General features: G+C 40.1%; 1 protein-coding gene across 5 annotated transcripts; it reads right to left on the bottom strand.

Moving 5' to 3' along the window:
- Window positions 1-307: 307 nt before the first annotated feature.
- LOC139420496 (inositol monophosphatase 1-like) lies at window positions 308-11835 on the bottom strand. 5 transcript variants are annotated; one of them, XM_071170703.1, is made up of 10 exons: window positions 10329-10417; window positions 9843-9917; window positions 6105-6238; window positions 5656-5760; window positions 5339-5384; window positions 5103-5211; window positions 4588-4696; window positions 4169-4320; window positions 1852-3953; window positions 308-508 (listed from the first exon to the last, which is right to left on the bottom strand). In XM_071170703.1, exons 2-9 carry the CDS (start codon window positions 9903-9905, stop codon window positions 3835-3837), a joined length of 837 nt encoding a protein of 278 aa, XP_071026804.1. In that variant the 5' UTR covers window positions 9906-9917; window positions 10329-10417; the 3' UTR covers window positions 308-508; window positions 1852-3834. The 5 variants fall into 5 exon arrangements, with proteins under 5 accessions (XP_071026804.1, XP_071026805.1, XP_071026807.1 ...); XM_071170704.1 differs by having other exon boundaries at window positions 308-479; window positions 1899-3953; window positions 10329-10395; XM_071170706.1 differs by having other exon boundaries at window positions 308-551; window positions 1827-3953; window positions 10329-10382.
- Window positions 11836-13192: the final 1357 nt, after the last annotated feature.

Below are 13192 nucleotides of genomic sequence, written 5' to 3'. Positions count from 1 at the left end.
CAGGCGACAGTTCAGGCAGACAACGTGATTCTTAGCCTTCCCCTGTGAAACTAACCATTCCTATATATTCTCATCTCTTGTGACTTTCCTGTTTGGGCATTGTTTTTTTTAAATTACCGATGTATGTTTTTTCCACCTCGCTGTTAGCACAGACAACAGCGACTACATAACAAAATACAAAAACACTATATCCATCAGTTATTCATAAAGAAATGTGTGGCAATATCATTATTAGTATAGAAATGAAATTGCTTTTTCTTTTTACTTCCTTCTTCATATAGCCTAAGAAAACATTACAGAACATCACTTCTCAAAACATGTCTTTATTTAGTCACTAAATCATACAAAGCTACACTCATAGTAAGATATCTGCAATACTCTTTATGGCTTATAAGCTAACGTCAGGTACAGTGGGGCAAAAAAGTATTTAGTCAGCCACCAATTGTGCAAGTTCTCCCACTTAAAAAGATGAGAGAGGCCTGTAATTTCCATCATAGGTACACTTCAACTATGACAGACAAAATTAGGAAAAAAATCCAGAAAATCACATTGTAGGATTTTTTATGAATTTATTTGCAAATTATGGTGGAAAATAAGTATTTGGTCACCTACAAACAAGCAAGATTTCTGGCTCTCACAGACCTGTAACTTCTTCTTTAAGAGGCTCCTCTGTCCTCCACTCGTTACCTGTATTAATGGCACCTGTTTGAACTTGTTATCAGTATAAAAGACACCTGTCCACAACCTCAAACAGTCACACTCCAAACTCCACTATGGCCAAGACCAAAGAGCTGTCAAAGGACACCAGAAACAAAATTGTAGACCTGCACCCGGCTGGGAAGACTGAATTTGCAATAGGTAAGCAGCTTGGTTTGAAGAAATCAACTGTGGGAGCAATTATTAGGAAATGGAAGACATACAAGACCACTGATAATCTCCCTCGATCTGGGGCTCCACGCAAGATCTCACCCCGTGGGGTCAAAATGATTACAAGAACGGTGAGCAAAAATCCCAGAACCACACGGGGGGACCTAGTGAATGACCTGCAGAGAGCTGGGACCAAAGTAACAAAGCATACTACGCCGCCAGGGACTCAAATCCTGCAGTGCCAGACGTGTCCCCCTGTTTAAGCCAGTACATCTCCAGGCCCGTCTGAAGTTTGCTAGAGAGCATTTGGATGATCCAGAAGAAGATTGGGAGAATGTCATATGGTCAGATGAAACCAAAATAAAACTTTGGTAAAAACTCAACTCGTCGTGTTTGGAAGACAAAGAATGCTGAGTTGCATCCAAAGAACACCATACCTACTGTGAAGCATGGGGGTGGAAACATCATGCTTTGGGGCTGTTTTTCTGCAAAGGGACCAGGACGATCCGTGTAAAGGGAAGAATGAATGGGGCCATGTGTCGTGAGATTTTGAGTGAAAACCTCCTTCCATCAGCAAGGGCATTGAAGATGAAACGTGGCTGGGTCTTTCAGCATGACAATGATCCCAAACACACCGCCCGGGCAACGAAGGAGTGGCATCGTAAGAAGCATTTCAAGATCCTGGAGTGGCCTAGCCAGTCTCCAGATCTCAACCCCAAAACATCACAGCTCTAGAGGAGATCTGCATGGAGGAATGGGCCAAAATACCAGAAACAGTGTGTGAAAACCTTGTGAAGACTTACAGAAAATGTTTGACCTCTGTCATTGCCAACAAAGGGTATATAACAAAGTATTGAGAAACTTTTGTTATTGACCAAATACTTATTTTCCACCATAATTTGCAAATAAATAAATTAAAAATCCTACAATGTGATTTTCTGGATTTTTTTTCTTCTCATTTTGTCTGTCATAGTTGAAGTGTACCTATGATGAAAATTACAGGCCTCTCTCATCTTTTTAAGTGGGAGAACTTGCACAATTGGTGGTTGACTAAATATTTTTTTGCCCCACTGTAGCTACCCAACATGTTATGTTCTCTGGGAGTGAGGCTTCAATGTATGGTCACTCCAAATATGAGAGGTTTGTAAAATAATACATGTGGGTAACAAGTTATTTGCGAAAGCATTAACATATTATACCAATACCTGCAATAAATAAATATACCTCACAGTACATAACATATAAAGTATTTAGCACTGTAGTAGAGTAAGAAAATAATTCATTACAATTCAGATCTAAATAAATACAGATTTCCCTATATATTTTGTGGAAAGTCAATGGATGTCTTTGTAACTCAAGATTCTAAATCAGTCAAGGAAGCTATATACTGCTGAGGTTTGTGTTATTTGTTCAAGTTATAATACAGTTACTTAAAATATTCAACTTACACATGACCAAAAGTATGTGGAGAACCTGCTCGTTGAACATTTCATTCCAAAATCATGGCCATTAATATGGAGTTGTTCCCTCTTTGATGCTATAACAGCCTCCACTCAGCTGGGAAGGCTTTCCACTAGATGTTGGAACATTTCAGCAGGGACTGGCTTCCATTCAGCTACAAGAGCATTAGTTAGGTCATGCACTGATGTTGGGCGATTAGGCCGGACTAGCAGTCTGCATTCCAATTCATCCCAAAGGTTTCCGATGGGGTTGATGTCAGGGCTCTGTGCAGGCCAGTCAAGTTTGTCCACACTCATCTCGACAAACCATTTCTGTATGGACCCCGCTTTGTGCAATGGGGGCATTGTCATGCAGAAACAGGAAGCACAGAATTGTCTAGAATGTCATTGTATGCTGTAGCGTTAAGATTTCCATTTACTGGAACTAAGGGGCCTAGCCCGAACCATGAAAAACAGCCACAGACCATTATTCCTCTTCCACCAAACTTTACAGTTGGCATAAGGCATTGGTGCAGGTAGCGTTATCCTGGAATCCGCCAAACCCAGATTCATCCATCGGATTGACAGATGGTGAAGCGTGATTCATCACTCGAGAGAACACATTTCCACTACTCCAGAGTCCAATGGAGGCGAGCTTTACACCACTCTAGCCGGCGCTTGGCATTGCGCATGGTGATCTGAAGCTAGTGTTGTGGCTGCTCTGCCATGGAAACCTATTTTATGATGCTCCCCTGACGAACAGTTCTTGTGCTGAAATTGCTTCCAGAGGCAGTTTGGAACTCAGTAGTGAGTGTTGCAACTGAAGACAGATGATTTGTACGCGCTACGTGCTTCAGCAGTCTTGTTCTGTGAGCTTGTGCGGCCTACCACTTCGCGGCTGAGCCGTTGTTGCTCCTAGACGTTTCCACTTCACAATAACAGCAATTACAGTTGACCTGGGCAGCTCTAGCAGAGCATAAATCTGACAAACTAACTTATTGGAAAGATGGCATCCTATGACAGTGCCACGTTGAAAGTCACTGAGCTCTTCAGTAAGGCCATTTTACTGCCAATGTTTGTCTATGGAGATTGCATGGCGGTGTGCTTGATTTTAAACACTTGTCAGCAATGAGTGTGGCTAAAATAAACAAATCCACAAATTTGAAGGTATGTCCACATACCTCTGGCCATGTGGTGTATGATTGAGACAGAAAATGTCTTGGTCTACAATGACCACATTTTCTAATCTTGTTCTCACTTAAATGCCCCCAAAAAATGAGATGCAAGTCAAAGCCCTTGAGGGGCAAACAGTCAATTAAATGAATAAAGTTGGTCTTCATTGATAGGTTTTCGCAAATCCACTGAGGTGCATTCAGATAAAGGTTAATACCACCAGTTTAACAATTAAGGTGCAGAGAGGATCTTGACCTCACTAATCTAAACATGTGTATGTGTGTTCTGCTGGGTGCGCATGCACCTGCAGCCATGTGTCAGTCTCTCTGTGCATGCATGTGTGTGTGATGGTACTCTATCCCTTGATGTCGTCCCTTCCTACGGGGAATGCTTTTATCACCTGGGAGATGCGCTCTGCGATGGTTCTGCTGCTGGCAATGATCAGCCTCCTGGACATCAGGTCAAATGGGCCTCCTGGGTAGGACAACAATACAATAGATCCATGTGTCCAGTACTCATTTGAACCTCATTGAGATGAGTGATGGTGAAAGATGGTGAAAATATAATTAATAAGATCAATAAAATAATTTACTCAGGACTTGGAGGCCTTGATCATGTACCATCTACAATCCACACCACTTCTTCAGAAGCCCGCCACATCATGGTTACAACTATGTACAGTGAATTACCTGAGATGTCCATGATGACACCCCCAGCCTCTCTGATGATGGCAGCTCCTCCAGCCATGTCCCAGCAGTGTATGCCCATGTGGTAGTAGGCATCAGCCGCTCCGCACGCTACCAGGCACATGTTGACTGCCGCACTACCCGGCGAGCGGATGCTACGGGAGCAACATTTGCTTGTTAGCCTCATACATATCTAAACCACTGTAAGTCAAACATCATCACGTGTGGCTCAATGGGTAGAGCATGGCACTTGCACCTTTGATGCACTACTGTAAGTCGATTTGGATAAAAACGGCTGCTAAATGGTATAAATTATTATAATACAACATCTCTCTTTCTGTGGCCTTATTAATGTTTGAAGCATTACAAGCTCACAATATTGAGATGATGTTTAAACAGAGAGTGTGGGAAGTAATGTTTACCCGTGCACAGGGATGGTGAGGATAGTCTCGATGTTGCCCATCATGGTTTTGAAGTGCTCTGGATCCTTCTTAAAGCCCATCTCTGTCAGGACCAAGGACTTGGTGATGTCTACACAGAGAGTGGCATGAGTTATGACTACTCATTGAATCCTTACACAACAAACTAGCATAACGCTAACCAAGCTAATTCTCATACAATAAAATGAGATACAATTGATCTGTATATCTTCCTTGTGTTATCATGATCAATTGATTCCTAATAGCTGTTATGACAGACCATTTTGAAGGCACAACGCTCAAATTAAGAGAAATGATGATGTAGGATCAGTTTAACTGACCTTTTAGATCATAATGACGAAGATTACATGGACGGGGGGACCAGACCCTAGATCAGCACTCCTACTCTAGAATGTTTTATGAATACCAGCCCTGATGTTTGGTACTTGGTGAATGACTCTACCTAGTTGATATTATCTCAATTGGCTCAGCCAGACAGACAAGGCTGTACAACATACCTTCTTGCCCAGACACTTTGATGGGTTCTCCATTACAGAATGACCCTTTCCCCTTCCGTGCTGTGTACATCTTGCCCTCTTGGCAGCTGTAGACAATGCCAAACTCTATCTGAGTCAAAGACATAGCATAGAGAAGGTTGACTTAAAATGAAAAGTCAAAACCTGCTGAGTTCCTGCTACTCAGTTATTACGGTCTTATAAATCTCATGACATTGCCAAACACAGAAAACCTTTACCTCTTTCTTCACAGCAAAACCAATCGACATAGAGACAAAGGGGAATCTGAGGTAAAAGAAAAGAGAAAATGTGTTAAGGTATTAAATAAGTGAACTCCTAGAGGAACTAAGCACATAAAAATCAATTTATATTAAAATCCTTGAGGTCACTCCAGGAAAAATCTGGTTAAAAATAGCCATTTTAATATGAAGCTACCTATGCCAAAAAAAAAACATGGTTGATGTAGGAGGCTATAGCTTCTTTGGTTATGAGGACATTATGTTAGGCTATAAAAGGGGGCATGTTTGCAATACAGAACTGTAACATTGTGCAGCACCTGTGGACAAAGTTGGTGGTCCCATCAATGGGGTCGATGATCCAGGTGGGATTATCAGTTAGGTTGCTGGTTGCTCCCGCCGCTACAGACTCTTCACCTATAAAACTGGTGAAAGAAGAATTCAAGAGAAGATGGTGGATAATGAATATCAGCGACAGAATCATAGTACCACACCTTTCAGGCACGTAGGAACCAGACCTGGATCAAATGCAAATAATTGAGGTGTGCTTGATTTATCTTGACCTGCATGCAAAGCTGGCAAAATGTGCACTTTTGGGACTAATGAATTGGGTTCCATTATACCACGCAAGCTAAATAAATTTCAAGCATTTTAGTTATGCATTTGACCCAAGTCTGCTGGGAACAATGTAAAGAAATAGACTCTCGAAAGCAGCAAATGATGATGAGTGGTGGTTCAGGCTTTAAAGATCTGCAATGAGCTACTGTACCTGTGTGTGGGGAACTTCTCCTTGATGGAGGAGATGATGAGCTGCTCCACCTTCTGGTCGGTCTCAGTGACCAGGTCCACAGGAGAGCTCTTCTGCATGATGGAGATGTCCTTCTGCAACGCTTCTTGGATCATCTGACAGAGAGAGAGATGAGAAAGAGAGAGTGTCAGCCAGCTAGTCACATGAGGGATTAAATAGGGATGATAATAACAATAAATTGTTTGAATCAAATTTTATTGGTTAGTAGATGTTATTGCGAGTGTAGTGAAATGCTTGTGCTTCTAGTTCCGACAGTGCAACAATTAATCTAACAATTCCACAACAACTACCTAATATGCACAAATCTAAGTAAAGGAATGGAATAAAAATATGTAAATATATGGATGAGTAATGACAGAGCGGCATAGGCAAGATGCAATAGATGTTGTAAAATACAGTATATGCATACGAAATGAGTAATGCAATATATGTAAACATTATTAAAGTGACATTATTAAAGTGACTAGTGTTCCATTTATTAAAGTGGCCAATGATTTCAAATCTGTATGTAGGAAGCAGCCTCTCTGTCTTAATGATGGCTGTTTAACAGTCCGATGGCTTTAAGATAGAAGCCGTCTTTCTGTCCCAGGTTTGATGCACCTGTACGGACCTCGCCTTCTGGATGGTAGCGAGGTGAACAGGCAGTGGCTCGGGTGGTTGTTGTCCTTATTGTCCGTATGTGGATATCTTGACGCAACATCTCAAGACATCAGTCAAGAAGTTAACGCTTGGTCGCAAATGGGTCTTCCAAATAGACAAAGTGCAAGACATTGGTACAATGTCTTGCACGTTCATCTGCACAAACAATAGTACGCAAGTATAAACACAATGGGATCACGCAGCCATCATACTGCTCAAGAGGAGACGCGTTCGTTCTGTCTCCTAGAGATGAATGTACTTTGATACAACAACAAAAAAGTACAAATCAATCCCAGAACTTGTGAAGATGCTGGAGGAAACCGGTATAAAGGTATCTATATCCAAAGTAAAACGAGTCCTATATCGACAGGCCACTCAGCAAGGAAGAAAGAAGCCACTGCTCCAAAACTCTAAAAGTCCAGACTACGGTTTGCAACTGCAAATTTTTGTTTTATTTTACCTTTATTTAACTAGGCAAGTCAGTTAAGAACAAATTCTTATTTTCAATGACGGCCTAGGAACGGTGGGTTAACTGCCTGTTCAGGGGCAGAATGACAGATGTGTACCTTGTCAGCTCTGGGATTTGAACTTGCCTCAAACATAGTCCAATGCTCTAACCACTAGGCTACCCTGCCGCCCCACATGGGGACAAAGATCGTACTTTTTGGAGAAAGGTCCTCTGGTCTGATGAAACAAAAATAGAACTGTTTGGCCATAATGAACATCGTTATGTTTGAAGGAAAAAGGGGGAGGCTTGCAAGCCAAAGAACACCATCCCAGCATGAAGCACGGGTGTGGCAGCATCATGTTGTGGGAGTGCTTTGCTGCAGGAGGGACTGGTGCACGTCACAAAATAGATGGCATCATGAGGGAGGAAAATGTATGTGGATATCTTGACGCAACATCTCAAGACATCAGTCAGGAAGTTAACGCTTGGGTCTTCCAAATGGACAATGACCCCAAGCATACTTCCAAAGTTGTGGCAAAATGGCTTAAAGACAACAAAGTCAAGGTATTGGAGTGGCCATCACAAAGCCCTGACCTCAATCCCATAGAAATGTGTGGGCAGAACTGAAAAAGCGTGTGCGAGCAAGGAGGCCTACAAACCTGACTCAGTTACACCAGCTCTGTCAGAAGGAATAGGCCAAAATTCACCCAACTTATTGTGGGAAGCTTGTGGAAGGCTCCCTGAAACGTTTGACCCAAGTTAAACCATTTAAAGGCAATGCTACCAAATACTAATTGTGTATGTAAACGTCTGACCCACTGGGAATGCGATGAAAGAAATAAAAGCTGAAATAAGTCACTCTCTACTATTATTCTGACATTTCACCTTCTTAAAATAAAGTGGTGATCCTAACTGACCTAAGACAGGGATTTTTTTGTAAGATTAAATGTCAGGAATTGTGAAAAACTGAATTTAAATGTATTTGGCTAAGGTGTATGTAAACTTCCGACTTCAACTATACATACAGTAGAGAAGGTGCTCAAAGCGCTTTACATAGTAAGGCGGGAAACTCACCTCTTCCACCACCAATTTGTAGCACCCACTTGGGCGATGACAGATCACTGTTTCATTACTGAAACATTTTCATTATAATGGTTTATATAAGCACAGCACCATGATGAGTGTAAGATAGCCCACTGTGATAGACTACAAGGCATTGATAGACCATAAGGCAGGTTTCCCACGGGCTGAATTTGGTCCGCGGGTGATTTTATTTGGCCCCCCAAGTTTTCTAGGCCAAAAAATAAATAATGGAAATTCTTGTACAATTCTTGCAAAAACAAGCAAATCAGCTCCAAGTGATTTTAATTTAGGACATCTGTTCCAAAGTATTCCCATGCATAATAGAGTTAAAGTATTCACACCCCTTGACTTTTTCACATTTTGTTGAGTTACAGCCTGAATTTAAAATGGATTAAATATAGATTTTCTTTGGTCACTGGCCTTCACATAATACCCCATTAATGACATAGTGAAATTATATTTTTTGAAATATTTACAAATTAATTAAAAATGAAAAGCTGAAAAGTCTTGAGTCAATAAGTATTCAACCGCTTTATGGCAAGACTAAATGAGTTCAGGAGTTAAGATGTGTATGGAGTCACTGTGTGCAATAATAGTGTTTAACATGATTTTTGAATGACTACCTCGTCTCTTTACCATACAATTATCTGCACGGTCCCTCAGTCGACAAGTGAATTTCAAACACAGATTCAACCACAAAGACCAGGGAGATTTTCCATTGCCTTGCAAAGTAGGGGACCTACTGGTAGAATACAGAATACAAATATTCCAAAACATGCATCCTGTTTGCGACAAGGCACACAAGTAATACTGTACAAAGTGTTATGTTTGAGGCAAATCAAACAAAAACACATAACTAAAAAAACACATTAAAACTACTTGAAAATCTATGGGAAGACCTGCAAATGGAGCATTAGCATTGATAGCATTGATCGTAGCATTGATCAACAACCGATTTTACAGAGCTTGAAGAATTTTGAAAAAAACTAAATGGGTAAATATTGCACAATCCAGGTGTGGAAAACTTAGAGATTTACCCATAAGTTGTAATCACTGCCAAAGGTGCTTCTACAAAGTATTGACTCAGTGGTCTGAATACGTATGTAAATGAGTTATTTCTGTATTTCATATTCAATACATTTGCGAACATTTCAAAAAAAAAAACATGTTTTCACTTTGTCATTATGGGGTATTATGTGTAGATGGGTGATTAAAAATGTATATTTTGAATTCAGGCTGTAACACAACAACATGTGGAATAAATCAAGGGTTATGAATACTTTCTGAAAGCACTTTATGTGATCGTGGACAAATGTAAGCGAGGTTTGAAATTATTATTATTTAGTATAATATTAATATCTGTTTGGGCTTCTTGCGGTCAACTTGCAGTCTACAAATTATTTGTAATTATGTTATGGCCCCCTGACTATCCGGTCAAGAAAAAAATCGGAATCTAGTTGATGATCCCTGACATAACGTAATATTATTCACTGTAACCTAGCTAGTAGGGTATAATGCTGTTTTCTCACCTTCCCAGCCTCTTTGGTCACCTCAAGGCAGTGGTCCATGCACTCTTTCCAAGGGTCTGCCATGATGACGACAACCTAAACAAACAATTAACAACACCCAATAGGAGAATTATATTCAAACCGGAGCTGGATTTCCCAAAAGCATTGTAGCACTAAAATCGTATTAATTCAATTGAAACTAAAATGGACAAAATATTATATTAGTACTACGATGCTTTTCAGGAAACCCAGCACTGGAGAATAATTTGCAAGAGGTTAACAAATTATTATAGCTAAATAGAAAAATAAATAAACAACGTCGAAAATGTTACACATAACCAAGCTAACGTTAGCTAGCCAGCTGACAGGCTATGAGGTCTTCCCGGGATTGATCACTAGCTAAATCAGCAAGGATACGCAACAGCTAGCTAGTGACCAGATAACCGCCCTATAAATTGTAACAACAATCGATTTGCCAGCAAAAACCGTTTGAAAACCGAAACTTACTGTATTGTTTCCCTTTTCTAACCTCTGCACTACTATTCTGCCAGCCGCACAAATTATGACATCATTTTCCTATAGCAATGACAAAACCTTCAAAATAAAAGCCAACACTTGAATACCGTTGTAATATCATTAGCTGATTAAAAGGATATTGCAATTTACTTATTGGATGCTTTTATTTTGTCATCAAGAAAGGCAATTAGGAATTTATGAAAACGGATTTAAACATATGTTTAAAAAAAATACATTGTTGACACTGGTATGTTGAGAATATTGGGATGTAGAGAAAAAAAACTTTACTACCTGTATCAGCTAAGTGGGATGGGAAATACTCTGTAGGGTCTCTACTAACCAAATAGGGGGCAGAGAAAAGCCAGCAGCAGGCAATGCAGCACGGTCCCCCTCAAAAACAAAACATATCTGGTTAGTAAAGACCCTACTGAGTATTTCCCAAACCCACTTAGCAGAGACAGTTAGAAAAAAAAGTATATCAACAACCCAATATGTATTACAGTGTATTGCATTGGGGGCTATGGAGGGCTGTAAAAAGTAGTAGGTTTCAGTCTGAGTCCTGTATTGACACTTTGGCCGTTTGATGGTTTGTCTGAGGGCATAGCAGGATTTCATATAAGTGTCCGGATTAGTGTCCTTATCCTTGAAAGCAGCAGCTCTAGCCTTTAGCTCAGTGCAGATGTTGCCTGTAATCCATGGCTTCTGGTTGGCATATGTACGTACGGTCACTGTGGGGACGACGTCCTCAATACACTTATTGATGAAGCCGGTGACTGAGGTGGTAAACTCCTCAATGCCATTGGATGAATCAAGGAACATATTCCAGTCTGTGCTAGAAAAACAGTCTTGTATAGCGTACCATCCGCCACATCGGACCACTTCCATATTGAGCGAGTAACTGGTACTTCCTGCTTTAGATTTAGCTTGTAAGCAGGAATCAGGAGGATAGAGATATGGTCAGATTTGCCAAATGGAGGGAGAGGGAGAGCTTTGTATCCATCTCTGTGTGTGGAGTAAAGGTTGTCTAGAATTATTTTTTTTTCTTGTTGCACATGTGACATGCTGGTAGAAACTAGGTGGAATAGATTAAGTTTGCCTGCATTAATAAATCCTCACGGTGATAGGCGTCCCGCTAGGGGGACAACTTTAGGTGAAACAAATAAATAATCATAAAAATTATGGATATTAAATATTTATGTACATACAAGTGTCTTATACCGGTTGAAAGCTTAAATTCTTGTTAGTCTAACTGCACTGTCCGATTTACAGTAGTTAATACAGCGAAAGCATGCTATGCGATTGTTTGAGGATGGCGATCAAATATTTTTCCACTGGCACAGGTTTCATAAATTCACAAATAGCGATAAAATATTCACTTACTTGTTGAAAATCTTCCTCTGATTTGTCATCCAAAGGGTCCCAGCTATAACATGTAGTGTCGTTTTGTTAGATAAAATCCTTCTTTATATCCCAAAAAGTCAGTTGAGATGGCACCATCAATTTGAGTAATCCACTCGTTCAACATGCAGAGAAAAAAAATCAGAAAATCTACCTCGAAACTTTGTTTCAAAAGGTCCAAATACATTTCTATTTACTACTCAGATACCCTAAAATGTAATCTATAATATTTGTTATGGAAAGAAGTATGTTCAATAGGAAACCGATTTTAGCAGGTGCATCTTGTCTTCATGGCGCGCCCAAACACGAATTTCCAAGACTGTGTCCCTGTACTAAAACTAATATTTCTTATTCATTTTGGAAGTTACAAGCCTAAAACCTTGGAAATGTGCCATAGGAATTGCATCATGGGAACTGGAATTCAGTATGTCCCTATACTTTCCATTGTAAGAGCATGGCTTCTCAACAACAACAAAACACTCAGGTTGGTTATTCTTTGGATTTTCTCCTACCATAGCTATTATGTTATAGTCTCCTACATTATTTTAACATTTCTACAAACTTCAAAGTGTTTTCTTTCCAATGGTACCAATTGGAAAAAGGCCTGAGGAACAGGCAGTTTACTTTGGGCACGTTAGTCAGGCGGAAATTGAGAAAAAAGGGCCTAGCCCTAAGTTAAAGTTCCCGGCTACTAGGAGCGCCGCTTCTGGATGAGCATTTTCTTGTTTGCTTATGGCCTTATAAAGCTTGTTGAGTGCGGTCTTAGTGCCAGCATCGATGTGTGGTGCTATATAGACGGCTATGAATAACATAGATGAGAACTATCTTGGTAGATAGCTTATGTTATTAAAGGGAAATTCCTTAAATATACATAATTGGTTTAAAAATACCAGTATTTATGTAAACTTTAAAAAAGAATGCTGGTATTAATAATAATTGTATCTGTATTTGTTTCCTATGTGGCTGCAATGCTGTGCAACAACAAAAATCGATATTCCCAGGCTAAGCGTTTTTGCAGGGTGACTCTTATTTTGAAGAAAATAAATCCGTGTTTGCACTGCCAGCATAATGATCTGCTGCCAGCAGAGTGGGTAATTCCAGACTAGAAAAGGCAAAACGAGAGGGTTTACCTCCCGGAATCTGTCCATGAAAAGAATACCAAGAAGTCAATGAGAGTGTCAAATTTGGTCAACAAAAATGTAATTGCTAATTTGCTGTGTGAGGCTTATTTGATCGAATAGAAGTTGTGTAGTGGTTAGGTTGTTAGGAATGCACTGGTATAAGTGGACGCACGTGGCATTTCGGCAAAAATATTACAAACATGAATTCAGAGTGTCTGCCGTCTCATTGGCTAGAGAATGATCCCATCTGATCCCGCCTGCTTTCCATGTATTTCCATTGTTAAAAATACAATATGTTACCAACAGATTTTGTCCTTTGCCAAAGTTTTTTTTTAA

Source organism: Oncorhynchus clarkii, chromosome 11, assembly GCF_045791955.1.
Source record: "Oncorhynchus clarkii lewisi isolate Uvic-CL-2024 chromosome 11, UVic_Ocla_1.0, whole genome shotgun sequence".
Lineage (NCBI taxonomy): Eukaryota > Metazoa > Chordata > Actinopteri > Salmoniformes > Salmonidae > Oncorhynchus > Oncorhynchus clarkii.
Note: the sequence above shows the minus strand (reverse complement) of the source record. Positions and strands in the feature narration are given on the sequence as shown.

Bases quoted from the DNA above. Each gene is read 5' to 3' on its own strand.
- LOC139420496 (XM_071170705.1), bottom strand. From the start codon at position 9,905: ATGGCAGACCCTTGGAAAGAGTGCATGGACCACTGCCTTGAGGTGACC. The intron at 4,697-5,102 runs GTATGTTGTACA...CTCTCTGTGTAG, and splicing joins CAAAGTGTCTGGGCAAGAAG to ACATCACCAAGTCCTTGGTC. The intron at 3,954-4,168 runs GTAATTCACTGT...TGTCCTACCCAG, and splicing joins TGTCATCATGGACATCTCAG to GAGGCCCATTTGACCTGATG.